The sequence below is a fragment of the Dromiciops gliroides genome, chromosome 4, assembly GCF_019393635.1.
Source record: "Dromiciops gliroides isolate mDroGli1 chromosome 4, mDroGli1.pri, whole genome shotgun sequence".
In the NCBI taxonomy this organism is placed as follows: domain Eukaryota; kingdom Metazoa; phylum Chordata; class Mammalia; order Microbiotheria; family Microbiotheriidae; genus Dromiciops; species Dromiciops gliroides.
This window is the reverse complement of record NC_057864.1, coordinates 229,916,041-229,934,489: the sequence shown is the minus strand read 5'-3', so window position 1 is coordinate 229,934,489 and position 18,449 is coordinate 229,916,041. Positions and strand designations below refer to the sequence as shown.

The window sequence follows — 18,449 nt, the reverse complement described above, 5'->3', positions numbered from 1 at the left end:
GAAGAAGAAGAAGAAGAAGAAGAAAGGCCATCTAAACTACTGAGACTGGTGAGACTGGTGATTTTAAGATGATTTGAAGTGTGAAACTGGGGAAGAGAGGGAGCTCCCCATGATTAGTCTTAATTTTTTCAAATAGGTATGAAAAGTTCTCTCCTGAGTGACAAGGGAGAAAAGCTGATATAGGTAGATTGAGGAAAGAAGAAAAAACACTATAAAACAGCTACTTCGAGATGCTGATATCTTAAAAGTTGTAAACTGTGGTCTCCTGAACCTGCTTCTGGTTATAAGGATTTAACAGATTAGAGGGAGAGAGTATGTCTGTGGTGGGAACTGCTTGAGCACTGCCCCAAAAGGTGGAAAAGAATGACAACTCACATATGTCAACAAATCTAGAGGTTTAGACAGTAGTTGTGAAATGAATGCCCTCTTCAAGTTGGCTAGACCAAAGCCCATACAGGATTTCATCACTGAATATGGGGGTTGCAAAAAAATTGACAACAGTAAAAGATTACTTATATCTATTTTATATACCTATATACCTGGGGTTGTGTAAAAATTTCTCTGGAAAAAAGGGGTTGTGAGTGGAAAAACTAAGAAACCCTGGTCAAGACTACCAGCCACTCCAGATCCCATCCTTCTTTATCCCCTCTTGTCCACCTTTTCATGTCCCCAGAGGGACTAATTAATGTTACAATTAAAATTGGGTTGCTAAGAATGACTCCAACTCAAGGTTGCCTCCACCTCCCAAAACACCATCGACTTGTTCCTGTTTATTTTCTTGGTTCTTCCATCTTTCAGGACCACAACATGGAAAGAAAAGTTGCTGAAGAATCAAGATGTGAGAGGCAGGATGACTATAGTAAGGCCCATATTAAGGGAAGGATATGAGGTTAGACAAGGCAGGCCTATAACTCTAAGAAAAACAGTAAGTCTTCTAGTTTTTAGAATTCATATTGTGCTGTCTAATGAGCAGATTTAAATTTGGTTAATGATTTATTGTGTTAATTGCAAATGTAATTTATTGGCTAATAAATGCTAATATTAGGCCCATTGGTCCTCTCCTTAGAATACATATTTTGTACCAGCTGACATTTAAATGTGATTAATGAACTACAATGCTATGTCTTTGTTTAAAATGCTAGTTACTGGGCTAATTAGCTCAGTTGGTCACAATATAGAGCTTCTAAGAACAAAGTTTGGGGTTTGATGTCCACTTGATTTTTCTCTGTTCTTTGTTCCTTAGCTGAAGACATCACCCAAGCATTTATCTCACAAATCAGTGTGTCAAAGGAGAGACAAATTGTAGGTAGGTCTCTTTAACCCATGCCCATGACTAAGAAATAAGCCAAGAACATGTGTAGCCTACTGATGGCAGATCAGGAATGTCTTTTAACATTTTCAGAAGCACATTTGCAGACATTATTTCATATGATCATCATAATAATCCTATGAGGTTGGTATCAACCAATGGGCATCATTATCTCCATTTTACAGATAAGAAAACTGAGGAAGTGTTGAAGTTAAATGACTTGCCTATGGTCAAATAGCTAACATGTGCCAGAGACAAGATTTAAACCAAGCCTTTCTTGATTTGAAGTAAAGGTTCTTTTCACTATAATATACTATCATGAATATATAAGTGCTTTTCCAATGATTACAACTCGCTCTTAGACCTAGCCTCCTTCCTGGCTTCCTTGTCCTGTTTCAATAATCCCACAGCGTCTTGGATGCTCTGGGCTGCCCGGAGTCCAGACTTGATGGCTGTATCAATCCAACCATGAGGAAGAGTGGTGTGCTCTCCTGCAAAGTATATCCTCCCTTCAGGTTTGAAGAGCTCTTGGGAATAGTCCACATACTGGTAGGGAGTAAAGAAGGCAAAGCAGCCCATGGAATAGGGGTCTTGACTCCAGCGCTTGACCATAGAGTAGGGGCAAAAAGCCCGAAGCTCTTCCTTGGGACGATTGTGAACAGCAGCCAGATCTTCTAACACTACCTCCACTACCCGCTTTTGATCCATGGCAGCAAAGAAGGTAGAGTCATCATCTAGGGTGTAGGAGGCCAAAATAACACCTGTTCCATTGGGGAAGTCATGATTGGGGTAGTAGATAAATCGAGAGGGGCGGTCTGTTGTGGACTTCCCACCATAAATACCATCCTGCTCCCAGAAGCGCTTGGTGCAGGCCAGGATCACCTTGGTGGCACTGTTGTAGTGGATTGAGCGCAGGGCATCATCTTTGTCTGGAGACAGAGGTGGCTGGAAGTGGAGGAGGCGGGCAGCCTTGGCTGTTGTGGCCACAATGGCATAGTCTGCAGTCAAGCGTGTACGAGGCTGAAGTGGGTCAGGTGTCTGATGGACAACATGAATGAAGTCCCCATCCCTTACTACTTCCTCTGCTTGTGAATGGAGGTGGACAGTGCCAGGGATGAGAGAGTCATGTAAGGCCTTGGGGAGCAAGTCAAAGCCACCAATAATTTCCTCAAACCTAAAAGGAGGAAGCACAGTGAGATGGTCAATCAAAGAATGAGGCAAATATAGATTTATTCTTAGACTAGGTCCTCTTGAGGGGCTGGGTACTTGCAAATGACAAAGCAGTCCCTAGCAAATGGAAAAGTGGAGCAATTGTCCTAGGCGAGTATGTGTGTGTGTGTGTGTGTGTGTGTGTGTGTGTGTGTGTGTGTGTGTGTGTGTGTGTATTCATAGGCCCTTTGCTGCTTTGGTACCAGGTTAGCCTGCCAGTTTATGGTAACAAAGATTTGGGGTCTTCATACATCTACTACCAACCAGTTAGGGATCACTACCTTGTTCCTTTTCTTTTCTACATACTTCCTCATGGCTTATTTTAAAAATATTGAAGTTAAAACTGAATTTTTTTACTCTCACAGTACTATCTTTATTGAATAATACAGAAAACTTGAACAAAAACATCATGATACTTATTTTTGATGTCTTACTGAGGAAAGATGAAGATCGAGTACACAAAATGAGGTGACTGTACCTTTTTTTTGGACAAGCTACACATTAGGCAAAGATAGAAAAGATTCTAAAATTCAGTAAATGTTTTGGTAGGACATTTGTAAACAGTTTAAAATCTATTAGGTTTTTTTCCTAGAATCTGGAGAAATTGTAATTTTCTTTTATATTGATACTAAAAGTCATATTTTAATCAGATTACAACCTCTAATAAAATATCAATTTATATATAAACATAATACTTTATCCACATTTTAGATACAAAATGGTGCAGTACTAAAAAGCTTATAAATGAGAACTCAAAACTATTTTCCTGACATTGGCATATTAATTAATTTGCTGAATACCAATAATATGTTGGGTCACTAAAGGCACAGGGGAGGTATACTGAACCAGTGGAAACAAACAAACAAAAATAAAATGGGACCTCCAAAATGTGAACAAAATAACTTTTGCAAATAAAAATTTCAGGAAAAGAAACTTCTATCATAGCTTAAAATACCCTCAAACAAAGGCTATATTGACACCTTTAAAACCAACATATCTAATTATATGTAATATCATCAATTCCTGTATGTGTGCTAGAGTTTTCTATTTTGCAGGATAGTAATCTTTTCTTTTTGGCAAATATATTCATAATAATTTTTTTAGTTTTAAGTAATTTTCAAGCAATAAAAAGTCACCATAAAAATAGCCTTTTAAAAAACAGTAAAACTGATTTTACTCAATATTTCATTCTGGTAATTGGGGATATTACACAACTGGAATTGGAAATCACTAACCTAGATACTCAAGAGTACCTTCCTCTTCAAGAGGCCCTGTTGTGGGATTAGAAGAGAGATGAAACAGATTGAGCTCCTGAACACTATTCCAGCAGATCAAATGGAAGGCAAGGTAGATTGTTTTCCATTTCTTTGGAGTCTACCATCTGATTTGTTTTAGACTTTGGAGAATGTGGATTAGTTGCTGGATTATCACATATATGCATCAGTCTTTTTTTTTTTTTACTAGATCATAAGCTTTTGATGCAATTTGAAATTGCAGAGAAGAATTTTTTAATCAATAGAATAAGAATTACAGATTCTTAGAGATTTTGAATTGTAAAGGACATTGGATATTAGCTTCCCACTATTATATGGTCTCAACAGGTTGTTAGTCAGGTGTTGTTTGAATACCAACAACAACAGGGAGCTCACCAGCTTGAAAGGGAGCCCTTTCCGTTTTTTGAAAACAACCCTACTCGTAGGAAAATTCTTCTTTTTATTCAGTTGAAATTTGCCTCTCTGGTAATTTCCTAGTTTTGCCTAATCATGGTAGTATCATGAATTCATGAAAATAATTGACAGATGATCTTGATATTATTTTTAAGATCTAAATACTTAAACTGTCTTGATATGAAAATGACTTTATTACTAGCTGGTCAGCATCCTTGTGTGTCTCAATATAGCAATATCTTTTGTTGGTCTTTCAAAGGATATGTTACTTGTAATTATAGTTTGGGGTTTTTTTTTGCAGGGCAATGAGGGTTAAGTAACGTGCCCAGGGTCACACAGCTAGTAAGTGTCAAGGGTCGGATTTGAACTCAGGTACTCCTGAATCCAGAGCCGGTACTTTATCCACTGCACCACCTAGCTGCCCTTTACACTGCATTAAGGTTTGCACATAAAACTCAGCATGAGGTCCTAAGACCTGCAGGTTGCCTACTCTTTTACAACTTTGTGGTCTGATGACATGCGGGTGTTAGCATTTTGGATGCCAACATCTGACTGACTGGGCTGACACACAATTTACAGTTATTCTTTTCCATATTTGAAAAACAAGGAAAAATAAGGAAAATATGTCTGGGTTCTGAGATATGAAGGCATGAGTTTAAATCTCATTTCTGTTGAAATTGAATCTGTTGAATCTGTTGAAATCTGACCCTACAAAGAAAACTCATTATATTAAAATACAGTTCTCAAAATATATATTTTTAAAGAGTTCACAGATTCTAGGTTAAGCACCCCTAATTTAGAAGTAGTAAAGTTTAGTAGAAAGAACAATGGATCTGGAGTTTGGTGATGTTGGTTCTAATTCTACTTTTGCTGTTTTTCCATTCTGATAAATAGTATTTGGACAATTTACAGAATTTGTCTGGCCCTTATTTGTAAAATGAACCTGTAAGTAGATGATTTCTAAGATCCTGATTAGGTCTTGATGCTTTGATCCTACCTGGTATGCATTGGGAAGATTGTTTGGTCCTTCAAGATCTATCAATGGGAGGGTAAATATAAAGACAAAAGTGTTCTATATGAGTCATTCACAGAAGAATGGGCTATTTTCACCTTGTTCTTTTCACCCACCATGCATATATAATTTATTACATGATGGCTAACCTTATGGTCATGAGCCTCTGCACACTTATCTGGGCTGGTCCATGGACCACAGATGAATAGTCCTGGGACTCATTCCCAAACATTTTCCAGCTTGGGATCCTCTGCATAAGATTCAGCTCAATTGCTATAGCCCTTGAGAAGCCACAATAAATCAATTTCATGCCAGGAGAGCAGCCATCAGAGTAGGGATAAAAAAAACAAAACACCACCACATACTAAAATTTCCTCCAGCTTGCAATGTGTACACGAATACCACCTTTCCCCACTGCCAGTTAAGCCGCCCTCTTCTTCCTCTTCCTCCTCCTCCTCTTCTTCTTCTTCTTCTTCTTCTTCTTCTTCTTCTTCTTCTTCTTCTTCTTCTTGTTTTTTCTCTCCCCTTGCTCAGAGACAGCAAATCTCCTTGCAGCACACAGCCAGAGTCCTTCCAAGATCGTGGGATCATATAGACCAATAGATTCAGAATTGGAAGGAAATGTAGAGCTCATCTAATCCAGCTTCCTCATTTTGCAGTTGGGAAATTGAAGCCCAGAGGAATGAGATTACTTGCCCAAGGTCACATGGGAGCAAATGACAAAACCAAGATTTGAACCTGGGTTCATGACTCCAAGTCCAGTGCTCTCCCCACTCCACTGTGCTGACTTCCATGCATCGTTCCAGGACAGCATAGCATTAGGTCTTGCTGCATAGGTACCATTTGACCTACTACCTAATGTACTTTAGGGCCATTGCTTCATAGATAACTTCTAACCCTTGTCATTTTACCTAGTTTTGTGGCTATTTACATTTAGGTGAATGAAAGATTCCCATGCTTCTCCTGTTTCTCCTCCCTCTCCACCTCTCTAGCTCACCGAGGATTCTGGAAGAAGAAAATAGCTCCTCTTAAGGTCTCAGTGAAGGCTTCATAGTAACCGGCATCAGCATTCATGAGATCTCCAATCATCTGCACTGCACCCCGGCTCAGATTTCCCACCTTAATCAAATATTCCTGCCATGGCAGAGGGGGAAAAAAAAAGAAAAGAAAATCAGTTTGAAAAAAAAAAATCTTTGTTTCCTGAGAGACTATAGTACCTATCTCCCTAATCCTGGGTAGGACACTCAGGGAGGAAAAGAGTCTGAATTGGAAAGACAGAGCCTCCAGAGAATCCAGGTAGCATGGATAGATCCAGACCAGGTCAGGCCAGGACACTTCTGATCTGCAATGATTCCAGGGTCCTAAGGTCTCCTCACTCCCACAGAAGAGAGACAAAGTGTGGAGGTTTAAAAGGTCTGGATTTAGAAAGGAAATCTGAGGTTGAATTCCAGCTCTGAACACACTGTGTGGCTGGGATAGCCATGATAACTGTACAGCGGTGGGCAAGTCATGTGACTTGTCAGAGCCTGTAAAAATGGAGATAAAAATATTTGTGCAACCTCCTTAACTGGGTTGTCATAAGGGAAGCATTTTGTAAACCTTAAAGTGCTGTATATATATATATGATTTACTACACTGAATTATTGATGTACAACTACTATTATTCCACCTTAGTAGGGATTAGTGCTAGTCTGATAAATCTGATTAACTGTAATCACTTCTCAATTTTTGTGGGTGGCAGGAGGAGGGTAGGAGGGTTGATAGGGCTAAGTGATACCAAAAGACTGACCTTAGTGGAGAAGGAGTCATACTTTTCTAGTATTTGGCTGCAGTTGCTCTTTTTCAGCTCTTCTACCACCTGAGGCAGAGAAGAAGGGGAGGATAAAAATGTTGAGAAGGAAATTCTTACTTTTCTCATGATTTACTCCCATATTTCTTATTCACTTTCACATACCTCCATTCCTACTAACTCTTCCCTCAGCATTCATAGGCTTGTTTTGTCAGTGCATTTGTTTTGTGTAATCTGTGTATGGGACCCTTAGGGTTTCATTTCCCACTATCCTTGGGCTAGCTGTAGTATGGTGATATCATCAGAATTATATGGAATACTCTATGAGGAAGGTGATTTTAAAAGTTGGACTATTGGGTAGCCACATAAGTACATATGGGTGAAGGAAATAATTGGGTTACAGATGGTTCCTTATCAGCCAGGAAGCTCCCTAAATTTAGGTAGAGACTGTCCCATTAGACAGGAAATGACCTGAAAAGGGGAAAGGACCTTTTTCTCCCCCATAAGAGATTATAAATTCCCTGAGAGGGAGACCTTCTTGTATCTTTAGGCATACTCCTCAATTCCCATTGGTGGTAGACCACTCCCCTCCAGGCACCCCATATTGTAGGGCAGACACTGATTCCTCTTAAGGTCTCCTGGCCCTTGCTACTAAACCCTTAGGACCTCCAGGTCTTCTTTCTGTCTAGAAGCTGAAACCTCCTGTTTGTTGTCTTTCAATTCCCAGTGTAAGTTCCCTAAAAGCAAGAAACCAATCAATTGGAAATGGAATACAATTTCCAAATTAGATGGATTGCATTTTCTTTCTTTCTTTCTTTCTTTCTTTCTTTCTTTCTTTCTTTCTTTCTTTCTTTCTTTCTTTCTTTCTTTCTTTCTTTCTTTCTTTCTTTCTTTCTTTCTTTCTTTCTTTCTTTTTTGGTAAGGCAATTGGAGTTAAGTGACTTGCCCAGGGTCACACAGCTAGTAAGTGTCAAGTGTGAGAGGCCGGATTTGAACTCAGGTTCTCCTGACTCCAGGGCTGGTGCTCTATCCACTGTGCCACCTAGCTGCCCCTTGCATTGCATTTTAGAGAGCATTCATTCCAATCCATCAGCTTTTTAAAAAAGATTTTATCCCTAATGTTTATTGCATTGTGCTTTTTTTTTTTTTTGTGGGGCAATGGGGGTTAAGTAACTTGCCCAGGGTCACACAGCTAGTAAGTGTCAAGTGTCTGAGGTCAGATTTGAATTCAGGTCCTCCTGAATCCAGGGCCGGTGCTTTATCTGCGCCACCTAGCCACCCCCCAACTTTTTTTTTTTTTTTAAGACTAGGTCTGCCCATCTCACCCAGGCTTAAGTACAGCAACCATTCAGTAGCTAATCTCACTGCTGATCAGCACAGAAAGTCTGATCTGTTCTGTTTCTGACCTGTGCTGATTCACCCCTCTTTAAACAATCTGGTAGTCTCCATTCTTAGGAACTCAGTATATTGATGCCAGGCACAGTATAGATACTTAATTGGCTTTAGTCTTATAGTTTCAAGTTCAAGAGCCTCGGCCTCCCAGGAATAGGGATTATAGGTGTGTTCCAACACAGCTGGTAGTAAATGTTTAGAATTTTCACTCATTTATTAATTCATATCTCTTCACTGTGTCCATTGCTAAGCATAACAATAGATATAATGAGCAAATGCTGAAGAAGTTTGGACTGTCACCAGAAAGATATACAGGGAGGGGGGAAAGCTTGCACTTTTTAGAAACAGCAGTAGCCTGAGTTTTGGAGACTCTGTGGATGGGCCTCCTGGGGATTTGCTTAGCATGCTTAACATAGGATGTCCCAACTCTATCCCTGTCTAAGACTTACCTTCCTTAGGGACTCATCAAACAATTTGTCAGCTGTTTTCCCCCTTTCATCTGACCGGACAGGGTAGCCAAGGAGGCCAGGATTGGCTTGTACCTCCCCAGTCCGTCGACGCACCCCATTGATGAGGACCCATGTTCGGTCATCATATCTGGAGAACTCATTCAGCTTCAACCCAAATTGACGGATGAGTTCACGAGAAAACCTGGCAGGAGCAGAGGTCAGAGGAGTTCATGAAGAAAGATTCAGGAAGAAAGTAGGAAATTTATGCTATGCACCATAGCTCCCTTTGCTCATTATTCCTACCCCCAATTCACTTTTCATTTTTTTATGGCTATTGAAATGGCTATTGGCTAATGGCTATTGAAGAGCTGGCTACTTGCCATGAGTATAATTGTGATCATGTTTTATGTATTTGAGTTTTTTAGCACTTCAAATAGAAAAATTCAGTTCTCTTTGGAGGAATGGGGTGTGTGTGTATATGTGTTTGGTGGAGAAAATTTGGTTTGGGGAAGTATTTTTCAGAACATCAAGTTTCCTTACTTGGAGATTTTATCTTCCATTTTCCTGCTTCCATACAGAAGCTGCACCTCACCACCTTAATCCACACAGATCAGTGTATATCTTATGATCATTCCTTAGGAAGACAGATGGTCCAGCCTCCATTTTCCCCATCCCAGAATCTATCAAGTTACTAGAAAGGTCTTTCAGAGCACTCATCCTTCCTTGCTGCAAATGTTTGTTTGTTTGTTTCTTTCTTTCTTTTTGGCTCCTCTCATCAGGGAACTGAACGATGTCATCTTTTACTTGGAGCAGGCTTTAGACTTTCCAGTTGATATTTTTGCATTCACTGGCACTGACAATAGAATTTCAGAATTGGATGGATTGCGTTTTAGAGAGCATTCATTCCAATCCCTCATTTTATAGATGAGGAAATTGAAACTAAGAGGTAGGAAGTCTTGATTTGTCATCATCATTCTATGCATTTGGACAGATCCAGCATTCGAATACAGACCTCTTGGCTCTTAGTCTGGGGCTCTTTCCATATATCATGTAGTTGGTGAGCAATTATTCAAATAAGATAATATTTGTAAAGCACTTAGCATAGTGCCTAGTATATAGTAGGCATTTAATAAATGCTTCCTCTATAGTTCAGGCCTTAAATCTTATCCTCTGACTTTTTTTTCTGTTATTATCTTCTTCCTTATACTATCTAGCTCTCTCTTCCTTCCTTCCTACTCCTGAGCCTTGCCCTTGTCATCTCTAGGATCTTCAATTCAATTGAACAAGGATTTATTAAATACCTACTAGATACTAGGCACTGTGCTACATTCAGGGAATACAAAGACAAAAATGACCCTACTCCCAGTCCTCATGGAATTTACATCCTATTGGGGAAAAGTAGCATGTGCAGATCAGCAAATACAAAATATTTTGTTTGGACCTGTGATGTTTTTGGTGTAGAGAGGTCCTGGTGAGGAAACTACCTCTGTGAATGCGGATCTGTAATAGTTCTGCAACATACAACTTTAAAGATGTGCCTGAGGCATTGAGGGGTAAAGTAATTTGTTTACACATGTGGCTAGTGTGTTGTCAGAGATGGAACTTGAGTTCCATTCCTGCTTATTCCATGACCACCTCTCTATCATACTATTATTTCTCCAAATATGAAACAGATACAAAGTAATTTATGTAGGGGATTGGGGGTAGAATGCTAACAACATTTAGGTATACCATATATAGTTATACTATATATACATACACAAACATATTTACATACATACACACATATATACATACATACACATACACACTGTACATAGTTATTTGCTTGTTGTCTTCCTCATTAAAATGTGAATTCCTGGAGGACAGATTCTGTTTTTGTCTTTTCTTTGTATCCCAGTGCTTGGCACAGAGTAAGAGCTTAATAAATGCTTGTTGACTGACTGACTAATTAACACCTGGAGAAATTAGGCAAGGATTTTTGAAGGAGGTGGCACTTGAGCTGAGTCTTGAAGGGAACCAAGGGTTCAGTATTTCAGGCCTTAGGGACAGACTATACAAAGCACAGAGAGGGAAGACTAAATGTTGTATATATATAGAACAACAAATAAATCAGTTTGGCTGGAAAACAGAGTGAAGAGAGGGGGAGTAATGTATAATGAGTCTGAAGAGATAGATTGGAGTAGATTATGAAGAACTTTAAATGCAAAAAGAGGCATTTGTATTTTATCCTAAAGGTAATAGGGAGTCATTGAACTTCTTGATCAGGGAAATGACATAATCAGATCTATGTTTTGGGACCATAAGTTTGGCAGCTGTGTAAAGAAAGGATGGGTTCAGGAGGGGACACTGGGGATAGACTAGATGAAGGATGCCAAATTAGGAAATCAATTACAATAATTGCTTGCTTACATGTGGTTGGCAGGGATCCGCATGGCACCAAGTTCAGCATACCACTCTGCTCCAGGCACTCGGTGAGTCTCAATTCTCCCACCTACTCGTCCAGAGGCCTCTAGCACAGTAACCTAGAAAGATATATTCTGCCCAACCTTAGTGAATCAGGTTTCCCCTTAAGTCCTATCCCCACACAATTACCAAACCCCTTAGATCTCATCCTGATCATACTTCTCTCTTTTTCCAGATCCCAGTTATAGGCACTAGCTCCTTTCCAGTTTAGACCTCTTTCTCTTACTAGGTTTGAGATTAAAGACTCAAGGATCTAAACATCTACCCAGTCCACTCTCCTCTCCTTCATATTTTCTTGATTTCTTTGTTGTTGTTGTTGGGGCAGCTAGGTGGTACAGAAGATAGAGCAGGGTCTGGAGTCAGGAAGACTTCTTGAGTTTAAATCTTGCCTCAGATATTTACCAGCTGTGTGATCCTGGGCAAGTCACTTAACCCTGTTTGCCTCAATTTCCTCATCTATAAAGTGATCTGGAGAAAGAAATAAACCACTCCAGTATCTTTGCAAAGAAAACCCTAAATGGGGTCATGAAGAGTCAGGCATGACTGAAATGACTGAACGACATTTCCCACTGCCTTCCCTTTCTTATTCCCCTTTGTCTTAAGTCTGAAATTCTGGGCCCAGAATTCTGGCATCCCCAGCTCTTGTACCTGGTGACCAGCATCCTGTAGGACTTTGGCAGCAGTGAGCCCAGCCATGCCACCTCCAATCACTACCACACTCTTCTTCTCAGTGGGTGCTCCCAGTCCATTCCGCAATAGCCCAAGCAGGTCTTCATACTGGGGGTCATCAAAGCATTTCACCAGCTCACTATTAAAAGCCTGGGATTGGGGGTTCAGCAGTACCACAGTCATGAGGAACAGTTTCACTAGGATTGATAGGAGAGAAAGACTAGGGTCAGAAGAATAGCTAAAATACTAGAGATAATTGGGATAACAGACATATCACCAGTCTGGGGTAGGGAGAACCCCAGAACTATCAACAATTTTAAAAAATCATAGCTTACATTTATATAATGTTTTAAGCTCTACAAAGTGCTTTCCTCACAACAACCCTAGAAGGAAAGTAACTTAGTAGTTAGTACAGCAATTCACACATGGTAAGTGCTTAATAAATGCTTTTTCATTTATTCATAATTATCTCTATTTTCAGAGATAAAGAAAATGAAGCACAGAGTATCTAAGTGACTTCCCACAGTTACACAACTAGGACTCCTGTCTCTAGATCCATTAAGGACATTGAGGTCTTAAAGATAGATTGGAAGACTCATCCTTTTTACTTTAGAGCAAGATTTTATTCCACCCCACTTTCATTAGCCATGCCCCAAATTCTTTCAAGATATCATTTCATTGCCTCTTCATCCCAATCCATATGAAGACCATCTTAACATCTAACTTCAATTTTTCCTGCTGTAGATGATGCCTATTTCCTCTTGCCTATTTCTCTCTTTTTAAATGAGGGATAAAGGAATAACCTTGTAATCTGGTTCTATTAAGGAGATTCTTCTAAGGCTAGCAGGTGGGATGATTGTTCAAATCTTCCATTCTTTACTTCAGACTGGAGGCTCATCATGTTACTTTTACTTTGAATTAGGGTTTGCCTAGATCACTAAGAATGGCTTTCTGCAGGCTTCTAGGTCTTGTTCTGATTCCTGGGTTTTTAACTTCATTCAGTCTTTTATGAAAATTAAGAATAAGCTCCATGTAGGACACTATGCTGAGTGCTAGGGATATATCAGGATATACATGCATTTTAAAATACATGGATATACATACTATCTCCACATATATATCCATATATATATATATATATATATACACACACATTATAGACCCTATAACTATAATTTTTATAATCTGTTGGGGGAAAGGAGATGGAAATAGAAGCATAATATTCTGAAATGAACACTGAATTAGGAGTCAAAATACTTGGATATGAATCTTGGCTCTACTACTACTACTACCTGTGTGACTTCCCTCCTCTGGCCTTCAATTCCTCATCTACAAAATAAGGGGATATTAGATCTAAGGTCCCTTTCAACTCGAAATTCTATGATCCTTTCATTGTTTTCTTCATTGATTAATGACCTGAAATGAAGTATCTCTACCAAGCCTTCTCTACTCTGAGATTAGCCCTGACCCTTTTGGCCTATTCCCAGAATATTTCATTTCTTTCTCCATCTTTGGATACCTTCTCTGAATTCTTCTCCTACTTTTCCTCTAAAATTAGGAGGCTTTGGACTCCCTCCTTAGTGCTCTCTTTTCCTCTATTTCATCCTGCAAAACATATATAGACATATATATATATATATGTATATATATATATGTATATATATATATATATGTACACAGATGTGTATATACCTGCATGCATGTAACACAGCAACACATATGCCATGGGAAATATGCTAGTTTTGGAATTTATCTACAATCCCCTCCTTTAAGGAATAAGAACAGAGGCAATATTCTTTCCCTCTCCTCTCCACTTAGAAAAATTCAAACTCTTGAAAACTACTCTGCCTTTTAGTGATACTCCAATTAAAACTGCAGTGCTGGATTGTTTGTGATTTTGAGCAATTCAAAGATCTTACTTATCACAATAATCCTGACAAGAAGGAAATTGAACCACTCACATTCTTTCACCCAGTCTCTGTCCTAGGCATTGTGCTTTAGAGTGAATACTAGAGGAGATATTTAAAATCATTTAGTTCAAGCTCTTGACTGATGAAGAAAGTAAAACCTAGAGAGCTCAAAGTTATATAACTGGTTAGTAGCAGGCCAAGACCAAAGTTAATTGGTCTATGAACCTTTGATGTTGACTTCCCTAACCTCATACTTTCTTCAACTACATCCAAAACTGCATAAATAACAAGTTCTTATTCTTTCCTTAGCTAAGGAGAGGGTTAATAAGAAAATAGGGCTAATTGTTTTTAGTGGGATAAAAGAGAGGCTCCTAACTTGTTTCTTTGAAGACAAGGATCCTTCATGGTTGGCAAATTGCTTTAATCTGCCAGTGTTTGTATTTGGATTTAGAGATCATCCCATCTTTCTGTGTTAGGGATTCTCTTTAGCACTGAAAGATAGAAGTATGAAGAATGGGATATGTGTATAAAATTGGCCTATTGAAACCCCAGAAAGCAGTAAGTATATATCCTATACCTGGAAGGCTGAGGGCCAAGAGGGCACTTCTCTTGAATGAGGGTAATACACTGAACAAAAGAGATGAAGAGGAAATAAGGAAGAGAAAAGCTGGGCAGAAAAAGGAAAGAAGATATTCCCATCACACTCTCATCCTGGTTCTATCTTTGGTTACTCACAGAAGGTCTCCATGGTCCTCAGGATGTGGAGGAAAATCTTATCCCCTTGGATGGTTCAAGTCAGATCCCTCTGTTGAGAGACTGGGTAAAGGCCAGTAATAAATTGTCTTCTCTCTCTTTCCTCTGAACTGTCCCAACCTCCACCTCTTTAATTACACATCTCTCCTCCTACTCTTAGATCAGTCATTCCCCTCCAAGACTTGAGAAACAGGAAGAAGGTACTAGGTAGACAGGAGGAAAACAGCCACACTTAGACTTTAGGATCTTTCAGTATTTTGGTGGTAGAGGATGTTAGCTCCTTTAAGGAGAAATCTCATTCAGACCCCTGATGATAAAGGATCCCACAGGAGTGAGCACTTTCAGCCCTTCCCCTTCTCTCCACACCACCTTCTGCCATTTTCTGGTTTCAAATTTTATGAGACTGATGATATTATTGACCATTTTCTTGGAAGGTCCTAGATATGAATCAGTTCACCAGTTGTTCACCCTGCTATTCACCAGTCCCATCCCTACTTCCAACATACTGTTGTGTGGCTTTAGATAAACTTGTCTAAACTCTTACTTCTTTGTTTGGAGGATTACCCATTGTATGCTACATATCTGAAATTTCCAAAATATTTTCTAACCATGGTCTCTGAGAAAAAATTGAAAGAGAAGAAAAGGAATATCTGAAAATGCTCAAATGAGGAAGACAAATTAGGAAGATTGGGAAGAGAATGAGGCATGGACAGGAGGAATGGAAGGACTGAGTGTAGGAATTCTCCCTTTTCATTTTCACTTTGGATTCCATTTGACAATACTTTCCAATCTGCAACCACATCCCACTACTACCACTCCCTGCCCTAGGTCTAGGGCCCTATTCCTTCCTGTTCTCCAACTATGTCTCTTTTATCCTAAATCATCCATTCAACAAAAGTTTAAGTATTTAATAGGTACAGAACACTGCACTAGGTGCTGAGGAAGGTGTAAAGATGAGAGCCCATTTTTTCTCCTCAAGGAGCTTAACCAAGCAAGAGAAATAAGGCCCAAATTATTATCGCACAAAACAGGACATGAGAAATGTGTGAAAGGTACAAACAAAATGTTGTTAGACTTCTGAGAAGGAAAATCTTTTTTGATCACCGTGTGACCTTAGATCACTGTGCCTCGTTATGCCTCAGTTTCCTCATCTATTAAAAAAGGAGGATTTCAATTACATGATCTCTTAAGTTCTATGATTCATTTTATATTCATTCTATGAATCTTTTATTTCTGAGTGGGAAAATCAGAGAAAGCTTCATGGCATCATTTGAAGGATGACAGAATTTCAATAGGCAGAGATGGTGGAGGGGAAGGATTAGAAATGAGTAGAAGGGGAGGGAATTCTAGTTACAGTGAATAGAATCCCTATTTTCTTTTTCCACTCTGCTCTTCTAGGGTCCCTTTCCTTTCCCTATTCTTCAAGAGGTTGCACAGTAATTTGAAAAAAAGCAGAGGCTTAGGAGTCAGAGGACCTTGGTTCAAATCCTACCTCTTTTACTTGCTACCTGTGTGACCTTGGACAAATAATCTAATCTTTTTTTTTTTTTTTGGTGGAGCAATGAGGGTTAAGTGACTTGCCCAGGGTCACACAGCTAGTGTTAAGTGTCTAAGGCTGGATTTGAACTCAGGTACTCCTGAATCCAGGGCAGTGCTTTACCCACTGCACCACCTAGCTGCCCCCAAATCATCTAATCCTACGAGGCTACAATTTCCTTATTTTTTAAATGAGGTTGTTGGATTTAAACTGAGTCTCTTCTGGCTCCAAAATTATAGTTCATTCATTTGACTCATTTGAGCATTTTAATATCTCCAAGTGGTCTTTTCTTCCGTTATTTTCAATTATTTTCTCAGAGACCAAGGATATTTCCTTTCCTTTTCCCACTCCCCCATTTTTGTATTGATTCATTTACATCTAGCTCAGAAATAAATATAGCAGCACTGCCAACTCCTGTGCTCTGGGAGGATATGGAAAGGTCCAGACAAACTCAGCTCCCCTGAGAAACATTTACTAATATGAAGAGCACTGTATGAAACAAAGAACCAAAGGGAAACATGACAGATTCCTCTATCCCACAAAGGACTGACTATATGAGGAAATGGTACCTGAAACAAAGTGTGCCCCAGGGGTTGGATTAAGGCTTCCTGACAGGTGCAAGGAAACTGAGTCCAGGCCCATATGGATAGGGCTTGGGGGAGTACCTGGGGAATGGGCCTGGAGTCAGCTTGATCTTATGTAGGCCTGCTTTGTAGGCTTAACTGGAAATGATTGCATTATGAAGTAGACAAGGTCAGTGTGATGAAGGTAAAGATGCACCAAGAGAGTAAGAAGCTATAGCCTGTAGCAATGCATTAGGGCTTGGTCCCAGCAGGTAGGTCTAGCTTCTGGTCTCAGGTCAGGACTTGGATTCCATGTTAGGATTGTGAAGGCAAGGTCTGGACCCTAGGCAGACATCAACCTAGGAACTACAATTAGGGAAGGAGGATACAAACGCAGCCACATCGCCTAGGACTAAGACAAGGCAGAGTCCTTCTGACTGCAGTAGGATCAGGGCCTACCTTCCATATAACATTGTTCTATTATAGAACTGCAGTGGGAGATGGATCCTGGGCATAACCAGCCCACATAAGAGTGTAGGAAGAGCCACAGTCTGGTCCTGACATAAACTTATTATATAAGAACTGACGCTGAAAACATGATCAAAAACAGAAAACTCCAACTACCATGATATATTATGCATTATAAGAATCCCAATACAAAATCCCAAAGGAAGGAAACAGTTACAAAAAAAAAATCATGAGTACAACTTCAGAAAAAAGAATGAACAGGCCCAAAGTGCTCCTAGAATGAATGGAATAAATGAAAAAAGAGCTGAAAAAAAAGATCCAAAATGCAATCAGAAAATAACCTTACTTAAGTAAAGGACACTGTGAAAATAGAATGGAATAAAGTGAAATAAATGATTGAATGAGGAACAAGAAATATTAGAACAAGGTCAAAAGACTGAAGAATAAGAACCATCAGGAATCAATATAGCACTCCATGAAACATAACTACATTTTAAGAAAATTTCAATGGAAAATCATGGTAGAAGGCTCTATCTTATAAAGTTTAATACTTTTCATGTTTAGATTTTTTACTTTTATCTATTCCAAAGACATTCCCTGATCATTTCTCTAAGCCAGTGTTACAGAATACATTTGCTGGTCCCTTTAGAAACCTAAGTTTCACAGTGTCTGACTTTCTAATACCACCCCCTTCCCCAACCAGTTCTGTCACCCAGACACAGATTATGTCTTCAAAGTGTTTTGATAGTAAAGATAAGTGAGGTGCCAGCTAAGAGTATCATTAAGAGTCTGAGAATTCTTGAGCCCTTCCTTTGTGTGACAGCCTCTCCTTTCGCTCCACTTCCTCCCCCCTTGCCCCTACCTACTTACCAAAGTGGATATACTCCTTAGAAGGCCCTATTGCAAGGAGGAAGAAAGTACAAAGGGAAGAATGAGGGCTAGACCGCTGAAAGAGTTTTCTAGATATTCATAAAAACATAGGATCATAGAATTTTAGAGTTGAAGGGATCATGGATGTCTTCTTCTTTGTAGTGGATGGTTAGATTAGTGCCTATGCTACATGTCTAAAACACTCATTTTGGAGGTGGTAAAAATAAGATGAAATAATTTGCCCAAGGTCACATAACCAGTTAGTGATGGAACCAGGTCTAGGACCTAGATCATCTCTGGTGTGTGTGCTGTCCTGTGTGAAGCCAGAAAGAGGAAAAGAATGATTTTTGGAGGGCTGTTCATGGCATTCTACTATATGTACAGGT

The 18,449-nt window shown here is 39.4% G+C and overlaps 1 protein-coding gene across 1 annotated transcript; it reads right to left on the bottom strand.

Annotated features, from left to right (window-relative positions):
* Positions 1-1,646: 1,646 nt before the first annotated feature.
* Positions 1,647-14,626, bottom strand: LOC122752565 (L-amino-acid oxidase-like). Its single transcript, XM_043999396.1, has 7 exons — positions 14,608-14,626; positions 11,942-12,159; positions 11,240-11,352; positions 8,828-9,029; positions 6,987-7,055; positions 6,195-6,331; positions 1,647-2,483 (listed from the first exon to the last, which is right to left on the bottom strand). Exons 1-7 carry the CDS (start codon positions 14,618-14,620, stop codon positions 1,655-1,657), a joined length of 1,581 nt encoding a protein of 526 aa, XP_043855331.1. The 5' UTR covers positions 14,621-14,626; the 3' UTR covers positions 1,647-1,654.
* Positions 14,627-18,449: the final 3,823 nt, after the last annotated feature.